Source organism: Typopeltis vanoorti, chromosome 10 (assembly GCF_054136105.1).
Source record: "Typopeltis vanoorti isolate ZY-2024b chromosome 10, IOZ_Tvanoo_1.0, whole genome shotgun sequence".
Taxonomy (NCBI): domain Eukaryota; kingdom Metazoa; phylum Arthropoda; class Arachnida; order Uropygi; family Thelyphonidae; genus Typopeltis; species Typopeltis vanoorti.
Genome location: NC_143558.1, coordinates 106,030,666 through 106,057,458, shown reverse-complemented (window position 1 = coordinate 106,057,458; position 26,793 = coordinate 106,030,666). Strand labels below are relative to the sequence as shown.

At 34.4% G+C, this 26,793-nt stretch overlaps 1 protein-coding gene across 1 annotated transcript in view; it reads right to left on the bottom strand.

Moving 5' to 3' along the window:
- LOC150102650 (U4/U6.U5 tri-snRNP-associated protein 1) overlaps positions 1-26,793 on the bottom strand; it is a 323,990-nt gene that overhangs the window by 55,231 nt on the left and 241,966 nt on the right. The window contains exon 16 of the mRNA XM_090399032.1: positions 22,638-22,745. Coding sequence (XP_090255158.1) covers positions 22,638-22,745 — 108 coding nt within the window. The remainder of the gene's footprint in view (positions 1-22,637; positions 22,746-26,793) is intronic.

Here is a 26,793-nt window from a genome sequence, read left to right as displayed (position 1 = left end):
TTGGACAGACAGGCAGATCAGCATCCATCCGCTTAGAGGAACACAAGTCTTACATCTGCAAACACAACTATGGCCATTCAGGCTTGGCTGACCATGTTTTGGTTACCACCCACAGGGTATCTTGGAAGAAAACCACCATGCTCCACCACAGCAAATTCAAGAAAGAGAGACTTTTCTTGGAAGCAGCAGCAGCTCTCAAAAACCAACCAAATCTGAATAAATACGGTTGTATTAAGCTTCCGAAGATTTGGGAAACACTCATCACCAGAGGTCCCACCTTACATTCCAGGCCACCTGCTACTGCCCTTAGAGGGCGCTCCAACTAGATAGGACTTTAGTGTCACCCACGTGGTTGGGCTCAGTATTGTTTATTATTTGTGTGTATGTTACATTAACTGTTTTTGTAATCCCCGTAGATGTCCTAGTGACTAGGACGAAATATAGGAAGTATTAAATTCTATTTTAATTCTTTTTGAGTGTTGTAAAAAATCCATTAAGCCTCCAACATGATCTAAATAAATCAGCTACAAGTTTGCAAGATTCCCTGACTAAATTGAATAACTGTTGTAATAGATATGGTATGAAAGTCAGCAATAAAAAGACAAAGACAATGAATAGGTAGAGTCATTGAAAATGTCAACTATGTTGTGAATGGAGAACCTGTGGAACAAGTAAAACATTTCAGCTACTTAGGCACGATTTTTAGTGAAGATGGTAAATTCAATATAGAAATAGACACCAGAATCAGCAAAGCTGGCATGGTGGGAAGTCAATTGAATAAATTCATATGGAATAAGAGAGAAATTAGTCAGAACACTAAATTAGCTGTATACAAGACAGTGTTCAAACCAGTTTTAACTTATTTATATGAGTGCTGGGTCAGAAGTAAAACACTTGACCAAAGACTAGAGACCACCGATATGAGAGTCCTCGGAAAGATTAGAGGTGTGAACAGATGGCATCAATGGCAATATCATAGTAAAAACGAGGATATTGGGAAAGAACTTGACATTGTCAGCATCCAGGAATGCGGTAGCAGAGCTAATCTCAGGTGGTATGGTCACTTAAACAAAATGGGAGAAGAAAGATTAGCAAAACAAGAGTTCTCTGCCAGGTTGGCAGGAGAAAGACCCAAAGGAAGATCAAGATATAGGTGGATTGATACGGTACAAAGTGCCTTAGACGATAGAAATATAAGATTTATTAATGTCGGAGTCTTGACAAGTAACAGACTGATTTGGAGGAAAATTGTAGATAGGAAGTTAGTAATGATGTAATTTTTTCATGTAGTACTATCATATCCTGTACACCCCTTGAGGGTACATGGCAGGAATTTGATGATGATGATTTTGGGATTTCACGTAGGTCACCCTCACTATCATGAGCATGAAGAAATTTTTGATTCATCGAGGGTGACCTACGTGAAATCCCAAACTCTCTGGCAATATCAGTAATTCTGAGGCCTTCTTCAAGCTTTCCGATAATTCTTACCTGCATGATATCATCTAGATGATGTCTTTGATACATTACAAGACATCCAAGTTTGCAACTTTATTCCTTCATGAAAAGAGTTTCCTTCAAACACAATTCACTTAGTGCAGCCTTTTATCCATCAGGATAAACACTTTGTGTATGATTTGAAATTTTGAATGCGTATCCACTTTCTACTCTAAATAGTCAGTTATACAAATTTTCACAGGCTGATCTGTCTGAATTTGTGGTTGTAATCTTCAAAAATAGTGTTTGTCCTTGGTTTTTGGACATCAGTTTATAATGTACACTGGAGCATGCATGAGTAAAAAAAAAAAAAAACACAGAAACTAGAGAACAGCTGGAGAGAGAGAGAGAGATGGAACAATTTAGTAAAAAATTCCATGAGTAACAGTCTTTCGGAAAGAAAGATGTTTTAAAAGCTATTAGCTGTTATGTTACAGAAGGTAACTGGAATAACAATTGTAGAAGGAATTTATAGCAACTTTGGAGCTTGATAAATGAATTTTCTCAAAGAGAATGACAAATGGTTATCGGATATTAAAAGTTCTATTAGAACAGTAATGAATCAACAGCTGTATAGAAGAATAGATATAGCAATTTGATTTTTAAATGATTTTTTCTTGAAAATCATTTGTACAGGAAGAGGAAAAAGGTTGCTAACCTTGAAGAATAAAGAATAAATCTGGAAGGCATTTTATGGAGGAACACAAAAGTGTTCAAAATTGGGAATTTGTTTATCCAAGTATGGATTTCTATCTTGGACTATCTATAGTTATTTTTGAGATTTTGCAAAAGAAAAGTGGTTTCAAGATAAGAAACTGTTTCTGCTAAAGAAATAAAGAAACTTTTGTTCAACTTCTATTGGAAGTGCAGCTGATTTAGGCAGAAACAGATGTTCTTTTTAGCTAGCATATTATAGCCCAGATAAGATGTGTTACTGTGTTAAATTCAGTAATAGAGATAAAATTACATAAGGAAGAAATTACATATAGATAAAAATACACTAAGAAAAAATTACACAAATTTGAATATTCACACCGAAGTTTTTTACTTTAGAGTTTTTAAATTTTTATGATCAATTTTATATTTATTTTCAGATAAGAGTTCCATTAATTTTGTAATGCTTTATAAAACCTACCTGTTGACTTTAATTCGATTAAAATATTGGTATTTTGTTGTCAAATTAAACACAAACTTTCTTAATATTGCAAAAATTACTTTTATTTTAAAAAATAATAAAAACACAAACACTAAGTCATATAAGCTATACAACGTAAAAAATCCAGTTGTCTATTACAGTCGTAATTTTGTACAATATTTGAAATACATTGTTTTAACAAAATGTACCTACGACGTCCTGGGTTTCGTTGACCAGTTAAATATGTCATAAAGATAATTCTTTAACAATTATCCAAAAATTTCCAAACAGTTGGATGGGAACACTGAAAGAGCGACTGAAGTCCATATGCCATCCTTCGATACAATTTGTTGTTCTAGCTATACAGTTGGCCGCAAAGTGTCTATGGTTCCAAGTAGAAATATTGAATAGAGGTTGTCTATAAGTGCCGTTCCTGAGCTGTCGACCTCAAATATATGCATGTTTGAAGTAAAGGAGAACTTGCTCGATTTGTTCATTATATTCGTCTATATTAGAGAATAGATCAGCAACTTCTAAAAATGTTTCTAACACTTTTTCTTCTGGTAAAAGTGCCAGTGATTGTAACATTTTGATGTGTACTGAAAATGACTGATTGGATTCATATAGAGATTTCAGTCCACATTCATTTACTTTGCGTATAATAGATTCTGATAAGTGGAAAAATCAGCTACCAATTTCGATGTTTTCAAACACAGTACAGAAAGCATTCATTGCTGCTATTTCAAAATCGGTCCAAAGTTTTTGTGGTCGAGTTGAGGAATTTTCTCCAGTAACATATTCAGCATCTTCACGTATATTTCTTCCTTTTTCCCTGGTAGAAGAGCCAGCAGACAAGGAAAAGTGACGCCTGAATCATATTGGACATGGATACTGTATAACTGATAATATATTTCTGGAACCACTTTAAATGTACCATCTGCTAGCCAAAAATCGTTAGCTACAAGTTGATATTCTAGTAGCAAGGCTTATACATTGGTCATACATAACTGGTAATTAGCATACGGAATTAACAATGCATATAAAGGATATCAATTAAAGGCAACTTTAATGAATAACTTCAATATTTCGGCAACGTCACATTGCCATCTTCAGGAATATAAAAATATGGTATGTGCATGCAGGCACTAACAAAAACAAATGAGGAAGAAGGCAAGAAACTAGTATTGTTCCTAAAGTCCTAATGGTGCCCTCTGGCAGGCTAATTGGATTGTCTTGGCCGTTGGGCTGAAGTTCTCATAATGTAAGTCTCCCAAATTTTGGGGCAGTTTCATGCACCCAAATTTGTTGAGGTTTGGAACATTTTTTTAGAGCTGCTGATGATTCCTTGAATAATCTCTCGTACTTGAACTTGCTGCAGTGTATCATTTTAGTTTTCTTCCAATGAATTCTATGGCAGGTATTTAAGGCATGGTCTGCCAGCCCAGAGTGGCTGTACTGGTGAAACCAGATGTAGTCTTTTTGTGTTCTGAAATCCTGATATTTGTTGTCCTGCCAGTTTGGCCTTATCCACTCTACTCAAGACCAACCACTTCCCCTAGACCTATCTAGTGTATACCAGGTCCCTTGCAGCTGCAAATTGTCCTACTTTGGCCAAACAGGCAGGACAGCAAATATCAGGATTTTGGAACACAAAGACTACCCAGTTTCACAAGTACAGCCACTCTGGGCTGGCAGACCATGCCTTAGATACCCACCATAGAATTCGTTGGAAGAAAACTAAAATGATACACCGCAGCAAGTTCAAGTACAAAAGATTATTCAAGGAATCATCAGCAGCTCTAAAAAATGTTCCAAACCTCAACAAATTTGGGTGCATGAAACTACCCAAAATTTAGGAGACTTTCATTATGAGAACTTCAGCCCAATGGCCAAGACAACCCAATTAGCCTGCCAGAGGGCACCATTAGGACTTTAGGAACAATATTAGTTTCTTGCCTTCTTCCTCATTCGCTTTTGTTAGTGCCTGCATGCACATGCCATATTTTTATGTTCCTAAAGATGGCAAACGTAACGGTGCCGAAATATTGAAGTTATTCATTAAATTTGCCTTTAATTAATATCCTTTATATGCATTGTTAATTCCGTAAGCTAATTACCAGTTACAAGTTGATATAGAAGTCTTGTGACCAATTAGTATTATACGTTCTGGATCTTCTGCCCCGGAATCATGACTAATCCATTTAGAGTACTTCTCTGGTATTTCAAAATTTTTGTTATCTGGATTTGACGGAACGTTTCTGATTGGTTTAGCTTTGGATCTATTTAATCGCCTCGTCATGGAGCTCTTCTTTGTTAAGCACATTTTTAATCCGTTCGATACAGTCACTAGTCACTGAACTGTTAGTTATAATTGCACGAGCCGTTGCGCCTGAATTCGACATTTTTCTTTTCATTTGATTTGCAAGTTGATGATTCAAAAGTCCTATTAACATGACAGTGTTCTGAAGACTCAGGGATAATCTTGTTGTCTCTGGTATGGAGCAGCGATTGACAACGTAAAGTTCTAAACTTTGCACAATGCCAATGAATAGTTCTGATAGCAGTTTCATGGTGACGAACTAACTCAAATCTTTTGTAAATTATAATTTGACCACCTTTATTACTAATGCCACACTCAAAATTAGCTATGGGTAAATTAAAAATTAATCATGAAATTTATTATGTCGCATTATACACTAGTTGTATTACGAGTCACTAAACTAGAACTGAAGAATGTAAGACAAAAATTTACTTATATACCTTCACTCAAACAATTCTTAGAAATTCTTGAACAGTTCATGGTGATTAACAATTGTTGATTGGTTTTACCTTAGGAAATTATTCCTTGTAAATCTGAGGTAAGTACTAATTAGGGTAGCTAATCACTACATCATTTTGAGTTTCCAACTGAACCACCACCCAATTCTGCACTAGTGATTTACCTCTTGCTGGTTATAAGTTTTGTATACAATTTTTGATAAATTTTATTTTATGTGTCATTTCTTACTTGTGTATTTTTTCCTTTTAATTTTTTTCTTAGTGTATTTTTATCTATGTGTAATTTTGTCCTAGTGTAATTTTTGCAGTGCAATTTTTCCCTATGTAATTTTGTCTTGACACGGTTAAATTCATAATATTGAAAATTTAATCTTTAAAGTATTGTAAATTTGTTTTTAATGCATTTTAGTATTATTAAACTGTTTTTTGTAAGTAAAGGTGTGAAGATTCAATTTACTTAATTACTGCAGAAGTTCAGATTGATTTTTGAGAATAAGTGAGAATTATCATAGCAAAATACATACATCTAGGACTTACTTGTGTGGTTAGATCTCAGTGTAGAAATCTGATACCACTCACAGCCTATTTTTACAACTGACATAATTGATGAACAGGATTTAATAAATAATAATTAAACATTTTAAAACCTTTTTATGAATGGTGCAGATGACAGGATTTAATTACTAATAAATAAACATTTAAAAAATTATGGTGTGAGTTAAAAGAAGGATTCAAGGAGGTGGAATTTAGTTAACTGAGTAAGTCCATATATCGAACATCACCAACCTCCATTAATGGCCACACTTATACCTCCATAAGAGAAGTATGCCAATTAGCTGCTTCCACATTTCAGGTTACGAATTGCATTTCTATCTCAAATGTTGATACTAACAAATGCCTTTCTCTTGAATATTTTTCAATTACTGTGCTGTTTGAATTCTTTTTTTAAATCTCATTTAATAATTTTTCAAAGTCAATACTCCAGATATGCAGACCTACAGTAATCCTTCAATTAACTGATCACAGATGATAGATAATAAATTTATTGGTGTGATAACTGAAGGCTCAGTTAACTGAAGGTGTGTTATATAGTGTTGTACCAGAAGTCAGTTAAAAGGCTAAGGGTTGATTAATCACCAGTTTGTTTGAAGGTTGGATAAGTGAAAGATTATTATATATCCCAAACTAACTAAAAATGAGTATTTTTAGCTGTAACATCATAAAATTTAATCAATTGTTTATGTATTATGACAAGCCACTTCTGAGGGTTTAAATATCAATGTGAAAACTCACATTTCTCATAATTTGAGAGCTAGCAGAATCATCACAATCATAAAAATCTACTGATATGTACACTCAGGGGGGTATACAATATATTATGACAGCACAACATAAAGTTTACATCATTACTGGCTTCCTATCAACAGTTTTCTTCCAAATTAATCAGTCACCTGTCAGGACTCCAATATCAGATCTTATAATTTGATCTGCTAAGGAACTTGTTATTGTATCAATCTACTTAAGTCTTTTCCCTCCCATCCTGACAAAACATAGCTGTTTTGTTAAACTCCTCTCTCATTCTGTTTAGGTTACCATATCGTTGAAGATAAGCTATGGTTGCACATTACTAAATGCTAACAATATCAAGCTGCTTCCTAATATCCTTGTTATTAATATGATTCTGCCATTGACATCATCTATTTACTCCTTCAAATTTTTTTGGAACTCTCATGCCTGTGGTCTCCAGACTTTGATGGGGTTTCATTTCTAATTCAGCTCTCAGATCCCTAAGTTAAAATTGGTATGAACACTGTCATCTTATACACAGCTAGTTTAGTGTTTTAAACTAATTTCTCTCTCATTCCATAAAAATTTATTCCACCAACTTCCTATCATATCAGACTTGCTAATTCTGTTGTCTGTTTTCATATTCAGTTTATCTTCTGTATTAAAAATTGTGTTTAAATAGCTGAAATGTGTTATTTATTCAATAGGGGTTTCCAATCAGGATGCAATTGATGTTTTTTCAATGTTTTTGCCTATTTCTATAGTATTTGTCTTTCTATTGCAGATTTTTATATAAAATTTATTATAGCAGTTATTCCATTTAGTTAGAAAATCTGCAGACTTCAATTCATTTGAAGAGAACATCATCATCATGTGCATAAAATCAAGAGCTGAGATTTGCATCTCCAATTTTGATATCAGGTTTAATGCCACTTTCCTTGATAAAGTGATCCATGCAGATGAAAAATAACAATAAAGACAGTGTACAGCATTGATCACCTGATTTAACACTAAAACCAACTTCCTGTACCTCCTTCAATTCTAACTGCTGATTTACAGACTAAGAATGTTTCCTTCAAAATCTGCAACTGCATCTCCAAGGTTGGTTCTTGTTTTCAAACTCATTCCTTTCTCCTTGAATAATATTTGTGTCTTAATTTACAGTTCACCATGGAAAAGTTGCCAAACTTTAATTTTTTTTAAAACTTTCTCGCACTCTTTTCTTTTCAATATAGCATTCAATTTTATCTTGCTCAAAACAAATGAAATGGGGATCACTTCCTATTTCAAATCCTCTATTACTTATGTCTTAAACCAGTGTGAAGATATTGCTATCAACAATAACGCAGTTACGAAGATTTCTTATTTCTTGTGGCTTCCTTTAATGTGAATTTATGCACAGTTTATGCTGGAATAAGGCATTAGTAATATGTAGTCTATTCCCTCAACAGAAATCCTGCGGGTACTTAGCTTTGCTCTTTAATCCAAATTTTCCCAAAACATTTCCATATGTCTGGTCATAATTTCCTATGCTATTTAGATCTTTAACAAGGACTAAGTTTTCTTCTGTGGGATCATATGCACAAATAAGTCTAATTGTTCAATTAGACTAATTGTCTCTATTATGATATTTACCCACATCACTGTACTTGATATTGCCTGGAATTCAAGATCCCTCATATTTAGTGTTAAATACTATATGTTGCTACTCCTTTTCCCCCATTATTATTGCCTGAATATAACATCTATTAGTTATTATGTATAAGAATATCACCCCAATCCCGTGTCAATATTTCTGATAAAAAAAACATGGCATTTGAACCAGGACACAAACCCAACATATTATTTATTAGCTGATTACATACATGCATTTTTTATTTTCATAATGAGATTAATTCATGCTTAAAAATATGGAGTGAACTTTTCCATGTAGTATTATTAATACTTTTTTTTTATTTCATTATGTCTAATTGAACAATAATCATTAGATTACTCAGAGAATTAGTTCAAGTGATGTGAGCAGCATATATTTAAAACGAATGGGTTGTTGATGTTTATTGATTATTTTGTACAAGATATGTGAACTTCTCTTGATAAACTAGTAATAAGTAGCACACTATATGTCAGCTAATGAATTCTAAATTATTTGCTAATGTTTAATGAAAAAGTAAAAAAAATTTTTTTTTTTTTTTTTAAATAATAATAATGGTCAAAAATGGTTTAACAGTGGCAATGCTTAATGTCAGATTTTTGAAATATGTTTAAAACAACCAAAAAAATACTGTCTACTACTATTTAAAAAAAAATCCAATGGTAAATATTAGGTGGTTGCTATTACTCATTAAAGGGGTCACTTAATGATCTAAGTCAAATAACTGGGAGGAGACCTCCATGTTGCATTTTGGAAATGCAGGCAACTGAATGGGACTTCTGATCTAATGTCCATTCCTCATCATCACATGGTGTGCCCTGTTTGTATCTATTTGGTATTGAAAGAACGAGGTTGGGTTGGGTTGGCAATTTTGGACTTAGCCAATGAAATTGTACTCTCTATTGGCTTAAACGGCAAATGCATATGATGGTACATTATGATGAGATTTCCTACTAGCTGGACATTGCCTGGTTAAACAAGCCCCCCCCCCCCCCAGTAGTTTTCAGTAGTTTTCATCAGGGAAACAGGGCGAACAATGAAAAGTCAGCTACTGGAATAAACTACAACTCAACATCTAGAAGAAGAAATCCATCATCAGAAGAACTGAAGATAGGAACCATCAAAATAAGGAGTATTAATGGAAAGGAAATCAAACTTGCAGAAGAAATGGAAAAGTACCACTTTGACATAACTGTCATTACTGAAACAAAAAAGATCTTATTACTAAATAATGAATACAGGATGTTATTTTCAGGCGATAATGATCAAGCAAAGGAAAGAGTAGTAATAACATTCATCATCAAACATGAAGGTAAACTTCTAGATTGGAAGGAGTTTCAAGTATAGTTATGGGGCAAACTTCAAAATGGAAAAATTGGACAATGAAACTCCCCCCTCTTTTTTTTTAAGTTTGAGAAAGTGTTATCGTTATCATAGAGGCTATTTACATTTAGACTAGTCACATTTATACTTTCGGTTTAGTACAGAATCTTATATAATAATAATAATCACAATAAATGGATGGTAAATTAGGTCAAATGCAGTAAATTAAGTCAGTGCAGTAATCCACTGACTTCGAAGCTTGAATTACTGAAGCCAGTGGGATTAACGATCAATAAGATGTTTTACCTTATATGGCAAGTGGTTGAATAATGGGTGATCTCCCTCATTGCTGCACCATACAAATTTCTATAATGCCTGGTTGTGAAGAGGGTTATGTTTGCTTTGGTTATGTAGTATGTTTTTTTGTTATTGCAGTAACCTTTGTTGAAATAGCGTCTTAGTAACAGTACATAGGGTCTTGGATTCTTTACACTCAGGATTTTGTGTATTGCCATTAGGGGTTTGGTTATTTCCTGGTGTATTCAGTCTCCAAAGCACCATTGAAATTCTTCAGTGAAGTTTCTCTAAATTTGATAAGTGACTGTTTGCTGTGTTTGTGTAAACAGTTATACCATATAGGAGAGATTGACTTCTATTTGGGTTTATATAGGTCAAATTTATTTCAAACTAAGTTAGTAAATGCCGACAAGTTTCGCCAACTTCAGCTGTTTGGCTTCAGCAGGGTAAAAAATAGATGTAAGACAACTTAAACACTAAAACTATAAATGAAGGAAGAACTGAACACAGTTGTATTTTTACAAAAAGCAGAAGAACGCATACATCACACGCATGGACCGTGTATGATCTCACTTGTTGTTATGTAGGAACGTTCTGTAATTGGCAGCAAAATTTAATTCTGGCATGTTTAAAGATCTTATGAAGGTCTTTAATCCTTGGTTTCTATTTTTTTTCTCCTCTGGAATAAAACGATTTATCAACACTTAACAGGCCTTGCAATGGGCAGCCCTCTTTCACCCCCTTGTGCAGATCTCCTCATGGAGAAACTTGAAAGTAAAATTTTATCTCAACTAGACCCTAAACCCACAGTGTGATGGAGATATGTGGATGACATTTTTATTGTTTGGAAACACACAGATAAGGATCTGTTCAATTTTCTCAGCAAGATGAACTCATTGCATCACAAAATTAAATTCACCTTAGAACATGAGAAAGAAAAACAATTACTATTTCTGGACACTTTAATTAAGAAACAAACAGATGGATGCATCAGCCTTACAGTCTATCACAAACTAACCAACACAGGTCGATACTTACATTTCACTTCTTCACACCACATTTCTCAGAAACTTAGCATCGTACACATGCTAAAAAATAGAGCCTCTCTCATCACTACAGATGATAAAGACCTCAAAGATGAACTATCCCTGATATCAAATAACCTTATAAACAATGGTTATCCTAGAAAATTGATCCACAAGATACTTTTTTGTGATCCCCCCACAAAAACAGCCTGAAGATATACATTATAATTCCACTATCGTGATTCCGTATATGGGGAGAGTTTCCAATAAGATCGCTAAACTCCTTAAGCCACATGGAATACAAGTGGCTTTTAAACCTTCAGAGACCATCTGCCAATTCTTTAGATCTCCAAAAGACAGTCATAAACAATAACAGAGAAGACAAATCGGGGTTAGCTTTCCATTTCTCCAGGACAAACCATACCACAGAATGGGACAAAAACTCCATGCCCTACTTTGAGGAGGATTTCCACTCCCGAATTATAAAAGAAGCCATAACAGTTATCCGTTCAAAACAAAACCTAAATAGAAACCAAGGATTAATTCTGATTGAGATTTGGAAGACCCTCATAAGATCTTTAAAAATATAACAAAGATCTGTATTTAAGTTTTGTCGATTTGGAAAAGGCATATGACAAGGTGCCAAGAGAGAAGCTATTCAATACGCTACAGTTATATGGTGTCAATGGGGCATTATATCAAGCAATACTTAGTCTTTATTTGAGTTGCAAGTCAGCAGTTAGAATTGAAGGAAGTACAGGAAGATGGTTTAATGTTAAATCTGGTGTGAGGCAAGGATGTACATTATCTCCTCTACTATTTATTATCTATATGGATCACATTATGAAGGAAAGTGGTATTAAACATGATATCAAAATTGGAGATGTTAATGTCAGCTCTTTGCTTTATCTAGATGATGTTATACTTCTAAATAAATCAGCTACAAGTCTGCAAAATTCTCTGACTAAATTGAATAACTATTGTAATAGATGTGGTATGAAGGTCAGCAATAAAAAGACAAAGACAATGAAAATAGGCAGAATCATTGAAAATGTCAAATGTGTTGTGAATGGAGAACCTGTGGAACAAGTAAAACATTTCAGCTACTTAGGCACGATTTTTAGTGAAGATGGTAAATTAAATATAGAAATAGACAACAGAATCAGCAAAGCTGGTATGGCAGGAAGTCAATTGAATAAATTCATATGGAATAAGAGAGAAATTAGTCGGAACATTAAATTAGCTGTATACAAGACAGTGTTCAAACCAGTTTTAACTTATGGATCTGAGAGCTGGGTCAGAAGTAAAACACTTGACCAAAGACTAGAGACCGCAGATATGAGAGTCCTGAGAAAGATTAGAGGCGTGAACAGATGGGCATCAATGGCAATATCATATTAAAAAATGAGGATATTAGGAAAGAACTTGACATTGTCACCATCCAGGAATGTGTTAGCAGAGCTAATCTCAGGTTGTATGGTCACTTAAACAGAATGGGCGAGGAAAGATTAGCAAAACAAGTGTTCTCTGCCAAGTTGGCAGGAATACGACCCAGAGGAAGACCAAGATATAGGTGGATTAATACGGTACAAAGTGCCTTATTCGATAGAAATATAAGATCTGGTAATGTTGGAGTCTTGACAAGTAACAGACTGATTTGGAGGAAAATTGTAGATAGGAAGTTAGTAATGATGTAAATTTTTCATGTAGTACTACCATATCCTGTACACCCCCTTGAGGGTACATGACAGGAATTTGATGATGATCATGATGATGAATTAGCGTTAATTTAAGAGATTTTTCTCTTGCTTAGCTGATTGTTTCTCTTGCATGTTTGGGAAAAATAAACAATTTTTTATGCTATCCATAATGGCGCAGTCGAAATAAAAAAATAAATGTTTAAGGATCAAGACAAGGGAAATACAGCAAGGTAGTGTAGGAAATTGGTTTCAGCCAGAAACAATTCCTGTTTACAATTTGAGCATGTGAAATAGCTTACTTATGACCTTGAGAGAAAGGGGAGAGTAAAACTATAGACTAAAAGGATTAAAAATAATCACAAGTTTTGTGCATGAAGAACTAGCTCAAGCAACAATGATAAACTTGGTATTATGACTGATAAGAAAAAGACATTACAAAGGCACAGTCCAATGAAGTTAAATAATATAATTAAATAATATCCAATAAATAAATAAAAAAAAGATAGTCATTATTACAGTGTCTTTTTTGCATTCCTAATTTTAGTTGTTAGTTAGTTCTTTTATTTTTGTATAATCTTTGTAGGTGAATGTTGGGTGACTTTTTTACTCTCTTCCATAGAATGTCTTTTATTGCAATGATATTTAGGATGTCCTCATTTATCCATGGATTATTTCGTGCACATCTCTTGTTTCTTTGATGTTTTGTTACTTTTCTGTATATTAAGAGATATTTCTCGTGCTTAGCTGATTGTTTCTCTTGCATGTTTGTAAATAGAAATTTGAGGCTGTCGTATAAAGTTATTGGGTCATTTATAGTAAGTAGCTTGTTCCAGTCTGTATCTTTTATAAGGTTATCAGTGATGTTTTTTACTATGATAGCAGCGCAATGTTTATCTAGTGGGGTTTTATAACATGTGAGTAATGTAACAGTGGTCTTGTGGAATGACATTGCAATAAAGTAGTGGTCAGCTAATTTAGTGGTGATTACAGATGATATATGTGTGTTAGTAGGAGCCTGTATGTTTATATGTCTATGCATGATTGTGTTAGTGAATCATTTATACTTTCTTCTTTTGTTGGGGAGCCTATAGTTGGGTTTATGTTGTACTGGCTTAATATGTCAAGATATGAGTTAGTGGGGTTTTGAGCTGGTGAGGTTTTATAACATGTGGGTAATGTAACAGTGGCCTTGAATAATTGCAATAAAGTAGTGGTCAGCTAGTTTAGCATGTATGCTTATATGTCTATGTATGATTGTGCTAGTGAATGTTTAGACTTTCTTCTTTTGTTGGGGAGCCTATAGTTGGTTTATGTTGTACTGGCTTAATATGTCAAGATATGAATTAGCGGTTGGAAAGCCACAGTTGAGTGTTAATGTTGATATTACCTATTAGAATAAGTCTAGCTATTGTGTGATTGTTGATGTCATTTAGCCATGTTTCTAATTTTTGTAGGAAGCTGAGAGGGTTTCTATTTGAGAGTGTATATATTGTGTTTATTTGTGGTTGTAAAAGTTGGTCATGATTTCCAAATGTAATGTTTCTGCAATTTTGAAAGTGGTTATGGTTTCAGTCACACTGTGCTTTTCATTTACAAATGCAATTATGCCACTTCCTCTTTTTTGTGGTCTACATAATGTGTAGTTGGTAACTGTTAATGTTATACGTAGACGCTTCTGTATCACATATAGAAACTTCAGTCAAGATTAGAACATCGATATATGCCAGGAGGTTGTTGAGTAGGGTTGATAGTGTAAACCAGTATTTCTTTATACTTCTTATGTTTGCGTGTAGTATGGCGAGATCAGAATTTGTACAAAAGTTAAATATTCAATTATTTAAAGATTCGAATACAACACAGTTAACATTTTCTTGTTGAATATATGCTTGGCAGGATTTATTGTAGCCATATTAGAGTGAGAAAATAGTGTAAAACCGGTTCTTTATAGTATAGAAAGGTGGGAGGGGAAAATTAAGCACTACATTGGGAGACTGGTTAGATCGGAGTCACATGAGATAATATGAATACGACTGTTATCGTCCTTTCATCTTCCTTACTCCATAGAAACTAGTTTTTTTTCTGATTTTGTTCTCCTTGCTTGGTACAATAAGTTTCTGTAACATGGGGTCCGATGTTCTGTTATGTAGATTGGAAATGAGGGTTGCCTGTTATTGATAACTGACGTTGTTGGCTTTACCTTCTTGCTTGCAGCTAGGATGCGATCTCTCAAGCATTTACTAGTGAAGCCTGCGATTACAGGTGGTAGTCTCTCTTTATTTCATAGTGGTCCTCAATTTACAGAGGCAATATCAGTGGATGTGACCGGTATGTTGATTGCTGTGCCAATTGATTATATTAGATAGTTCAGATCTTCTGACTTTGCTTTGGGTATCCCATCTCTTTACATTTTTTTTTTCCTGTAAAACATTTTCCACTTGATGGTTTTCTCTTCTTTTCTCAACTCCTTGTTCTTGCGCTTAAGAATCAGCTATTCTTCCATTACTGTTAACAGATCAGATTTAATAATACGCACAGTTCCTGGCATTTCTCCAACACTACGTTATTGTATTGTAAATAGTGTTCATAACCCTTACATTTTTTGTTGATTTGCTCCATATGGGAATTAAGTATTTCTTTCACTGTATTTCTAAAGGAATTTCAATCATCAATATCAATAACAGTGAGGTTGGAAACTGACTTATCTTTCCTCATTTCTATGCTTTTCTCAGGGATTGATTTTTGCATCTCTTTTTTTCTCAACACTGTGGGCAGTGCCATTCGGTGCATTTAGTTAATCCTTTTCCCTTCCAGGTGCTTTCAGAAATTCCAGAGCACTGGTAGTGTAGTCGGTTGACAACCAGAGCAGGACCATCCCCTTCTTTAGACAATGGCTTAAGGCATTTGCTGCAGAACATAGTGTTCGCATGTGTGACCTTGACTGTCTCAACGACCATTGGGTCATCAGCAGGGGGGTTCTTGTCGTTCACATCATGCTGTCATTGAGGAAATATAGCAGTTATTTCCACAGCCTATGCCTCTGATATGAGATGATAATGAAGCAACTGTTTCTCTTCATGCTGATTACTAATAAATCGGATATATCGTTAAGGAGAAAGATTTGCACTTAATGATTCCAATGCTTATGATTGTGACAATTTAGATGGCAGATTTCACTAAAAATAACTTAATTTACTGAGTTTTTCACAAACTTATTTGTGTCTATGGTCCCGCAGAAGATTCTTCTAAGGAAGAAGTGGAGGAATTTTTTGAATCAGAAGAGATAGCTGACATAAAGAAAATGGATAAAGTGGTCCTTTTTGGAGATCTGAAGAGCAGTGGAGGAAATGAATCCCATAAGGCATATAGTAACATTTTGGAAAAATTTGGAGAAAAGGGCAAAGTCAATAATAATGGTTAAGCATTTACTTGACTTCTGCTCAGGAAATGGAATAGTCATTACTAACACCATGATAGTAATGACAAGTCTGTTTACAAAGATATTCACAAGTTTGCATGGCAAGAAGACACAAGAAATAAGAAAAGTCTCACTAACTTTGTCACTGTTGATAGTGATATCATCATCATGTTGGTTCAGGATATAAGAGTATATCCTGAACCAATATACAGAGGATTTAAAATTGAAAGTGACCATTACTTAGTAATAAACAGGATAAAAATGGATATCACATGGAAAAGAACAGTATGTAAGAAAATTTTAATGAGAATTAAAGTTGAGCAGCTTGTAGAGGTAAATTGTAGACTCGATTATACAAACATTGAATCAAAAATGTTACAAACTGAATACAAGAGCCAAACCTTGGCGTCTCAGTGGCAAACTCTGAAGAAGACATTAATTAATTCAGCTAGGGAAGTATGTGGTGAAGAGAAGATAGCAATATCTGCAAAGATAGAAAATAAGAACACCATGGTAGACACCAGAAGTTAAAGAATCAGTCCTGGAATTTTTTCCATACAATTTTTCCAGTTGTATGGAAAAGAAGAAATCATACCAAAAGTTCCTAGCAAATAACTTGGCAGATGCCCTAAAAGAACAGAAAAAAAAAAAGTAAAATAGCTAAACAAAAGTCATGGGAAGACATTGGTATGGGAATGAAAAATAAATATCAAGAAGGTGGCAAAATGTTCTGGAAGCTATTGAAGAAGCTTAAAAATTAAGGAAAGAGTACTGTAAAAGGAATCAAAGATGATATGAAAACTGAACAGAAGGATATCCTAGATGTCTGGAGTAATTACTTTGAAAGACAGTTAAATGAACCAAGCAGTGACAGAACCATATTATAAAAATTTCAAGAGGAATGCAAAGAGAACTGTATGTCAATACTCGAGACAGAAAAAGCTGTCAAAAACTTGAAATGTGGAAAGGCAGCTGGGGTAGATGATATTTGACCAGAAATGCTTACGTATGGAGGTCTAAAAGTTTTGCAGTGGCTAAATTGCATAATTCAGAGGGCCTGGTGAGAATGTCGAATTCCAGATGATTAGAGCAGAGCTCTTATAGTACTCATCTATAAAAAGGAATAAAGCTGAAGGTGAGAATTATAGAGGAATTTCTCTACTAAGTCTTCCAGGTAAAATTTATACAAGCATGCTTCAGAAGAGGCTGAGAAAATTATGGAAGAGAAACTTGGTTCAAGCTAAATAGAACTTGTCAAAATAAAATTTTCACTTTAAGGGCAAATTGCTGAGAAACTGGAAATATGACAATATTCTCTACTTCAGTTTTATAGATCTGGAGAAGGTTTATGACAAGGTGCCCAGAGAAAACCTTTTCAAAATACTTCAATTGTATGGGGTGAATAGAAACATTAAAAAGAGAAATACATAGTCTATATTTAAGTTGTCAATCAGCAGTTAAAATTGAAGGAAATACAGGAAGACGGTTTAATGTAAAATCAAACCATCTTCCTGTAAGACAAGGAGGCACATTATCTCCACTCTTATCTATCATCTATATGGATCACATTATGAAAGAAAGTGGTATCAAGCCTGATATTACAATTGAATATGTCAAACTTAGTTTTGTGCTTTATGCAGATGATGCTGTACTTCTAAACACATCTAGTGCAAGTCTCCAGGATTCAATTAAGTTGAATAACAGCCGTAACAAATTTGGCATGAAAATCAGTAATAAAAAGAACCAAAACTATGAAAATTGGCAGGAGCATGGAAAACTTGCACTAGATGTGTTTTGGTGTCTTGCACTAGATGCAAGACACCAAAATAGCAGTATACAAGACAGTAGTCGAGGCAGATTTAAGTTATGGATTGGACAGTTGGGTTAGAAATAAAGTACTTGATCAAAAAACTATAGACTATAGATATGAGGGTTCTGATAAATCGATGGCATCAATGACAGGATAATATTAAAAATGAAGATATTAGAAAGAATATTACATTATTAGCATTCAACAATGTGTCAGCAGAGCTAATCTAAGGTGCTATGGTCACTTCAATAGAATGGGTGAACAGAGGTTAGCTAAACAGGTGTTTGATGCAAAGATGGCATGAAAGAGACCCAGAGGAAGAGCAAAGTCTAGGTTGACTGGATTCAGTCAGAAGTGGCTTAAAAGCATAAAATTTTTGATGCAACAATATTGGAGTTGTCAAAAGTAATAGACTGATTTGGAGGAAAATTGTGGATAGGACATTAATAATAATGTAAACTTAATCCTGTAGCGCTGTCACAGTAACCTTAACACCCATTGGGAATACATATCAGGAAAATGATGATGCTATTCTAAAATCTCTCATGATAAGTAACTTATCATGTTAATTTTCACATTTTTCTAAGGAGACTACACTTAAAGAAATGTCAATTTTTGTCTGTAATAGTCTTGTATTTGTAATAACTTAACCATGGGCCTTTGCTAAAATAATGTCGCACATGATGGTGTTATGTCTGGTAGCCCATGTCCATATATGGCAATTTCAAAAGATGCGTGATGTCATCATGTTTGAAGGTCAACGCATGACCATATATGGAAGCATCAAGAGATGCACGCATGACTACAATGTAATTCCGAGCCTTTATAAGCTGAATCATCGAGAAGAATTTTGCCTTAGGTTTCTCAATCTTCTTTTACCCGGGTCCACTGCCATGTGAAATCCGATGTCAGTAATCGAAAGAGAACCATCGTAAGTCTTACGGTTCTCAATCTTCTCCTAGCTGGATCCACCACCTGAGAAGTATTATGCAAATCGTTGGAATGTCTCGCTAGGAAAGCGATGCATATTGCTGCCATGTTAAAGGTCCTTGAGGGCATAGAATAATCGATGACTCAAACAAAGAAGAAATTTGGTGGGAGATCAAGAACGAGCCATAAAGAAAGAAAGGAAAGAAAGAAGATGTACTTTCATGTGGGAAAAGGACTCATGTAAAAGGCAGTACTGAACAAGAATTTTAAGTACTCATGTATGTGACATTTCCGAGCAAGAATGTACATCGAATGTGTCTGCTTATGGTTACAATAAGATCATGCAAGTTAATAGTGAAATAAGCTCACTGAAGGTGCATCTTAATCTCAACTGTGTATAATTAATTACTGTAAGAGCAAGAAGACTACTGTAGTAGGTAATGTAAATGAATAATGATTTAAGCTTACACAAAGTATGCTTTATTTTCAATTTGTGTATGATTAGCAGATATTCTAGATTGTTAATTAACTGTAAAGGGAAGAAACACAGAACCAAGTTTGAATAAGAAAGATTTGAAATTAACAAAACTTGTAATGCAATTGTATATATATATATATATATGTGTTAATGTGGATCAGACTGCGTAAATAATCCTTTTTGATTTAATTAAAAGTTTTGTGAACAACACATTGGACTGATTCTGTCAATGCACTATCCCAAAAAATTTCGAACCTGCATAAGTTTAAGTGATTAATAATCAAGCCATGACTAATTAAAGGTAAAGATTAACATAAGCAGGGAATAAAAACAATAACTGCTTGTCTTTAGTCTAAAAAAAAAAAAAATCTTAATCTTGCACTCAATACATGGTCTAACTGGTGTAGTCAAAAAACAAATTAATTTGTTAGCCTATAGAGTGTGAGAGCATTAGATATAGTAGAAATAAATAAATAGCGGCATCGATAGTTAAGGCAGCTGACCATTTATGACATCTCACAAAGTGAGGTAAAGAACAAAAGAGATAAAGCAGGGTTGAGATATAAGTAACAGAATATACCACTATTACTCACTAATAAAAAAAGCAGTTGTGCAAATCTTCTTATGCTGATAGAACATATTATTATTTGTCACTTCCAGGGAGTCAAAAGATTCATTGAGGGAGGGCATCTGCTCTACAACTCTGTCTCCACCACTCACAATCCACCAGCTGACCGCAACTACACCAAAGCCATCTATCGCCGACCACCACCAGTATTTCCACAGACTATTACAAACATCCATGCCCACAGTGGGATTCGAACCTGCAGCCTTTAGGTGATTGCTAACCCAGCCAAATGTGAGGGTAATCTAAAAAGTTATTGGCCTAACAATGAAAAAACAAATTTATAATTTCAAAATTATTTTTATTTTTCAACATAATCTCCCTTAAGATAATAATAAATTTATTATTATCTTAAGATGGGAGGCAGACCCAGAAGTGGTGAACCACTTCTGGGCCTGGCTCCCACTGATGAGACCTCGATAAAGGTCGGAACTGGACTGGGTAGTGGCCCTTCCCTTAATGCATAGCTTTATACATGTCCGCAAGGAGATGTGCTTTGCATTATGGGAGATACTGAGACAAGGAGTGATGAGAGCTTGGCCCACCTTTACTACAAGTTGCCTCAGTCCTGAACTACTTCAGGTGCAAACTTTGTTTACCTACACTTGGGTAAAGGATTAAACTAAATTTATTATAGTCTAACCAAGTGGAAAATAAACTTCCAATCTCCCATAAGACTAATACATTCATTCCAGCAATGCTCCAGTGCCATTATCCCATCCCTGTAGTGGTTCTCAGTAAGATCTGCAAAATACCCCTCTACAGCTGCAATCCCCTCTTTGTTCAAAGAATAACACTGACCAGCAAGAAAGAGTTTTAGTTTTGGGAAGAAATAGAAGTCAGAGGGAGCCAAATCTGGGGAATAGGGTGGATGTTCCAACAATTCATAGTGCAGATCCCTTAATTTTTCCCTTGCAAAAAAACCTTTGTGGACAGGTGCATTGTCCTGATGAAAGATGATTTTTTCCTTCTGCAAACCGGAGTCTTTGTTCACGAATTTTTTCATCTAGTCTGGTTAAAAGATTGGAACAATATTTCCTGGTTATTGTTTTACCCTATTCAAAATAATTAATAAACAAAATGCCTTTAGAATCCCAAAACACTGATGCCATTAACCTTTCCTGCTGATGGAACTGTTTGTCTTCTTTGGCACTGAACAACCGGCTTCTGTCCACTGTTTTGACTGCTGTTTGGATTCTGGTGTGTAATGGTGAATCCAAGTCTCATCCATAGTAAGAAATCGATGCACAAAATCAGTTTTATTCTTGTTAAAACACTCCAAGCACTGTTCAGAGATTTTCATGCAAGTGCATTTTTGATCTGCTGTGAGCAAGCATGGTACCCATCTTGCACAAAGCCTTTTCATTTGCAATTCTTCATGCAAAATATATCCTACACATTCTTTTGAAATGCCTATAGTCTTAGCAATTTCATGCGTTTTGACTTGCCAGTCATCCAATACCATATCATGCACTTGATCGATGATTTCTGTTGTTGTTACACTTTTTGGACATCCTTCACCTGGATCATATTCAAGGCTGGTAAGGCCACGTTTAAACTTGGCAGCCCGTTTCTTAATTGTTTAAAACGAAGGAGAAGAGTGCCCATAAACCTTTATGAACTTTGAATGAATTTCTTTTGGCGTTAAATCCCTCTTTTACAAAAAATTTTATATCTGCACGATACTGAATTTTATTCATTTCAAGGGATACAAACAACACTTTTGCTTCAGACAGCTGTATAAAACAAACTACTTGATAGAATGACTTGCAATTTCACATGAATGCTTATGACAGATGATGTACCAACTTAGAAAAGAAAATCTTGCCGATAGTGTTGCCATCTATGGTCGAGGCGGAGAACCTTTCAGACCACCCTCATAAATATTAAGACAAGTGCACAATCTTTCACTATCTATCAGGACAAAATTTTGAGCTTTGACTAGTCTAAGAAAAATTGTGAAAGAGAAACCTAGAGAAGAAAAATGGGTTCTGGAAACAAGGATGGTCAGGATCAGCTACATTTTAAGATATATAGTTGAGAAATCTTGTGAATATAGTAAGATGCCAAGAAGAAAATACAGTGTGGTTCAAATTAAAGTACCCTATTCAGAGCAATCTGCAGAGAGAATCAGTAGACTCCTAATACTCTCGAAAACAGCTAAGAAAATATTTTCCCCTTATACTTGGGTACTCAAAAGTTCTGTAAGTTTTAATGGATGTCAGATTTTGTACAACTTACTGTACTTTGGTTTTAAACTGCATAGATTAATAATTTTTGTTGTCACTTTTTACCTTTTTTGCCATGTCCAGTATAACACACAATTCTATACCATGATAATGTTAATGATGATGTTATTGATAATGAACTGCCAGCTCTGACTGTGTTGTTCCTAATATCATTAGTAAGAAGTGCATAAGTTCTGTTGAATGGAAAGCATTATGATTTAGTGTAGTAGTAACCCTGGTGATGTGATATTTATGCTTTTTTTTTTTTTTTTATCATTATCAAACAGGATTCAAACACCTAAGGTTTTTTTTTTTTTTGTTTTTATTGAGGAGGTGAGGGGGTTCAAGACAGACAGATTGATATGATAGGATTATCATCATTACTAATATAAGCATCAATTCAATTAGACAGTAAATAAAAAAAAAAAACTAATCTTTTTCTCTTCTCTTGCACATACCTTAATTTCTACAGGTTTCTCATCAATATCAACTTCATTCCAAGCACCTCTATTTTGTGCTTCCTGTTCTTGCCTCCTCCTTTCCTCCATTAATTCTCTTTCATAATCCTTAAAAAGAAAAGCATTAATTATTTCAAAAGCTGTACAGGAAATTTTGTCATTTCAAGAGCATTAATATTACAAAACTATTTGAAAAGCCACAAAACTTAAATAAGAACAGAATATGTTACACAGTTAAATTAATGTGTTAGGTTTGAACATAATAAATTTTCAACAGAGAGAAAGGATGTAATTCATTTGTCATGATTTGTCACATAATCTTATGTTTATACATAAAAAATAATATAAATGTATATTTAGATATTATTTATCCTTTCTATCATCTAAAAGGAAAATACTGTTCTTCACAAAAGAGACAGACATCGACTACTTACGCATAACGTGCAACTATGCTTCAGTATGAATAAGTGATGCCTTTCATGGGTAATGAAAAAGTCAAAGAATAGAATACAGTGTGACAGATAAAAGAATCATAACCAGGTATACTGCCACACACTCAGTCTACTAGACATGTTTGATGCATCACCTACAGAGTAAAACAACAGCAGAATTATTTACTAGCTGGTGTTCTGATGGAAATGCATCTGGAGGCATTTCCATCAGATTTGATATGTATTTAGTAGTTGGCTTGTGGAATCACTCTGACAATATCATTAAATCAGAAGGTAGTATGACTTCAAGGACATTTAGGATGTCCTTGAAGGATATCCTAAATTTTGGTGAAATGCAGAAATACATATGATGGTACAATAAATGTAATGAAACATTTAATTTGATATACTATATCTGGATCTACATCAGAATTCCATGCATCTGTTACTAAGATTAATGCTGTCCATATCCAAGGATATTTAAAAAAAAACTTTCATTTGTCTTAATCTCGCTTCAACTGGATGAAGGAATTCAATTTTCAGCCTTTTAGGTAATATATATATATATATATATATATATATATTAAAGATACCAAGCTATTTTAAACCTGGTTTTAATCCATTTCCCAAGTAAACAAACAGATAAGTCAAGTTTGCACCTGTAAGTAGTGCAAGTCTTAGGCAACTCGTGGTAAAGGTGGAATAAGCTCTGATCACTATTCTTAGTATTTATCCTTAATGCAAAGCACATCTCCTTGAGGAGATGTATGATGCTATGCATTAAAGACAAGGGGTCACTACCCAGACCGGTTTTTTACCTTGGGTATTATACCCAAGGTAAAAAACTTTCTACATCTATCTCTCATCCTGAGATTTTCATATTTAATAAGGTCAAAGTACCTTATGGTAACTTGTTTTGGTAAAATACTTATATAAGCTCTGTATTACTTAAACCTTGGTATTTCTAAACCTGTCTCCCACTGATGAGACCTCAATAAAGGTCGAGACCGGTCTGGGTAGTGCCCCCCCCCTTGCCTTTAATGCATAGCATCATACATCTCCTCAAGGTAAAACACTTTCTACATATATATATATATATATATATAGCTGTCATGTCTGTTCTTGATCTCATTCACGCTTCTTGCACTCACCACATTCAATGGCAATTACACACCACTCTGTGATGTATATTACACTTAACAAGACTTTAGTAATAAATAACCATTGTTGCCTTGCTAATCAATGATAATGCACTGCATTATCATTGATTATCATTGCTAATCAATGATAATGCAGTGCTGAATTCTTTCTTCTACTCATTTTGTACTGAGAGGCTTGTAAAACATTTGCAAAATTTTTATGTTATTATAGACAGACAAGCAGTCCTTGCAACATAAATTCAGACTTTTGCAAATTATCCTGAAAGGGATATGAAAAAAAATTTTGAATTTCTTATGCGCATACATTACCTGCACACCACCTTCCTTACTACTGAATATGGATGTGCAGTGTGTTTGTTTACATTCATACACTTGCATAATTTTTATTGTTTGTGCATTCTGCTGTAGAATACAATCATGACTAGAAAATGGAACAGAAATGAAAAATAATAAATTTAGTTTAATTCTTTATCCAAGTGTAAGCAAACACAATTTGCAGCTGAAGTATCTTCAAGACTGAGGCAACGTGTGGTAAAGGTGGACCAAGCTCTCTCCCACAATGCATTAAGGAAAGGGCGACCACCCAGACCGGTTTTGACCTTTATTTAGGTCTCGTCAGTGGGAGCCAGACCCAGAGGTGGTGATACCAAGGTGGAAGCAATGGAGAAATCATATTTAGCTATACGAGTTGCCAAACGGTGTCTCACCTTATTATTAAATTACTCTAGATTTAGAGAAAGATGTTGGAAGTTTTTTCCCACTTGGTTAGACTATAATAAATTTAGTTTAATCCTTTATCCAAGTATGAGCAAACACAGTTTGCACCTGAAATATCTTCAGGAAAGGTCGAAACTGATCTGGGTAGTGGCCCTTCCCTTAATGCATAGCATTATACATGTCTGCAAGGAGATGTGCTTTGCATTGTGGGAGATACTAAGACAATGAGTGATGAGAGCTTGGTCCACCTTTACCATGAGATGCCCAGTCCTGAAGATACTTCAGGTGTAAACTGTGTTTGCTGACACTTGGATAAAGGATTAAACAAAATTTATTATAGTCTAACCAAGTGGGAAAAACTTCCAACATCTTTCTCTAAATCCAGAGTAATTTAATAATAAGGTGAGACACCTTTTGCAACTTGTATATAGATAAATATGACTTCTCCATTGCTTCCGCCTTGGTATCACCACCTCTGGGTCTGGCTCCCACTGACGAGACCTCAACAAAGGTTGAAACCGGTTGGAAGCTTGGGTGATGATGGGAATGCTGTAGCCCATGAAGTTTTAACTGAGGCTCGGCTGATTCTGTCACACAGGCACAAATTCACATGGAGAGAAGATGCAAAGAATAAGAAATAGTCTCATTGACTATGTTATTGTTGACAGTGGTGTTTTCTCACTGGTGCAATCTCACATTTCCTCCAACAAATTAATTTTAAGAATCTGTGATGTAAATATTCTCTGCCATATTTCCAAAGCTGTGTATTTATGCCATATAATCCATCCCCCCCCCATTTTTTGATACCTTTAACCCCCAATCGGCTAGGACGTCTATAGATGTCCAGCAAAATCTGGGTACGATTCTGTAACACCTATTGAATAACATAGATAATAAGTGGAATTTGGTCTCACTATTTATCCACCTCGACCAGTATGGGCGTTAATGCTTCTTTTAGTTCTTCCAGTTTTATTGGTTCTATATCAGTGCTGATTTCTTTCTATTATTTTCTGTTCTTAAATTTGGATCATACCATAAATTCTTATAATGTTCTATCCATTGTTTCTCTTGTATTATGTTGATTTGTGCTGAATATCTTTCTTCGTTGTTTAATTTCCTTAATATTTTGTAGGTTATGTCATGTCTTCCATGTATGTCTTCTTCTATTTTATTAACAAATCTGTCTCAAGAATCATGGTGAGCTTTCTGTACTATGGTTTTAGCTATATATATATAATTTTTTTTTTTTGTTGTTGTTTTGTTTAGGTATATTTCTTCTGTTTCCTTTGTATGTTTTTAAAGGAGTGATGTATGCCATTTGTTTTTCTTTTATTGCATTTTCTATATCTGCGTTCCAGATTTTGAATGTTTTTCTTTTTAATATTTTCTTTTTTTTTGCAAGTATTCAGAAGCTGCTTTATGGATTATCTTTATTAAAGTTTTCCATTCTAATTCTATATCTTCACTGATTTAATACATTCTATTAAATCCGCTCTCCAATCAAGAGGCTGTGGGTTCGAATCCTGCCGTGGGCACGGATGTTTGTGATTGTCTGTGGAAATACTAGTGGTAGTGGTCGGAGGTAGATGGCGTTGGTGTAGTTGCAGTCAGTTGGTGGATTGTGAGTGGTGGAAGCAGATTTGTAGAGTAGATGCCCTCCCTCGATGAGTCTTTGGACTCCCTGGAGGTGACTAATAATAATAATAATAATACCCAATATATAATAATATATAAATATAATAATAATAAAATGTAATAAAATATATATACAGGGTGTTCGGGATAAATTTGACAGTTTCGTAAGGAAAAAGAAAATCGTCTTTGTATCTATTAAATTTAATGAATTGA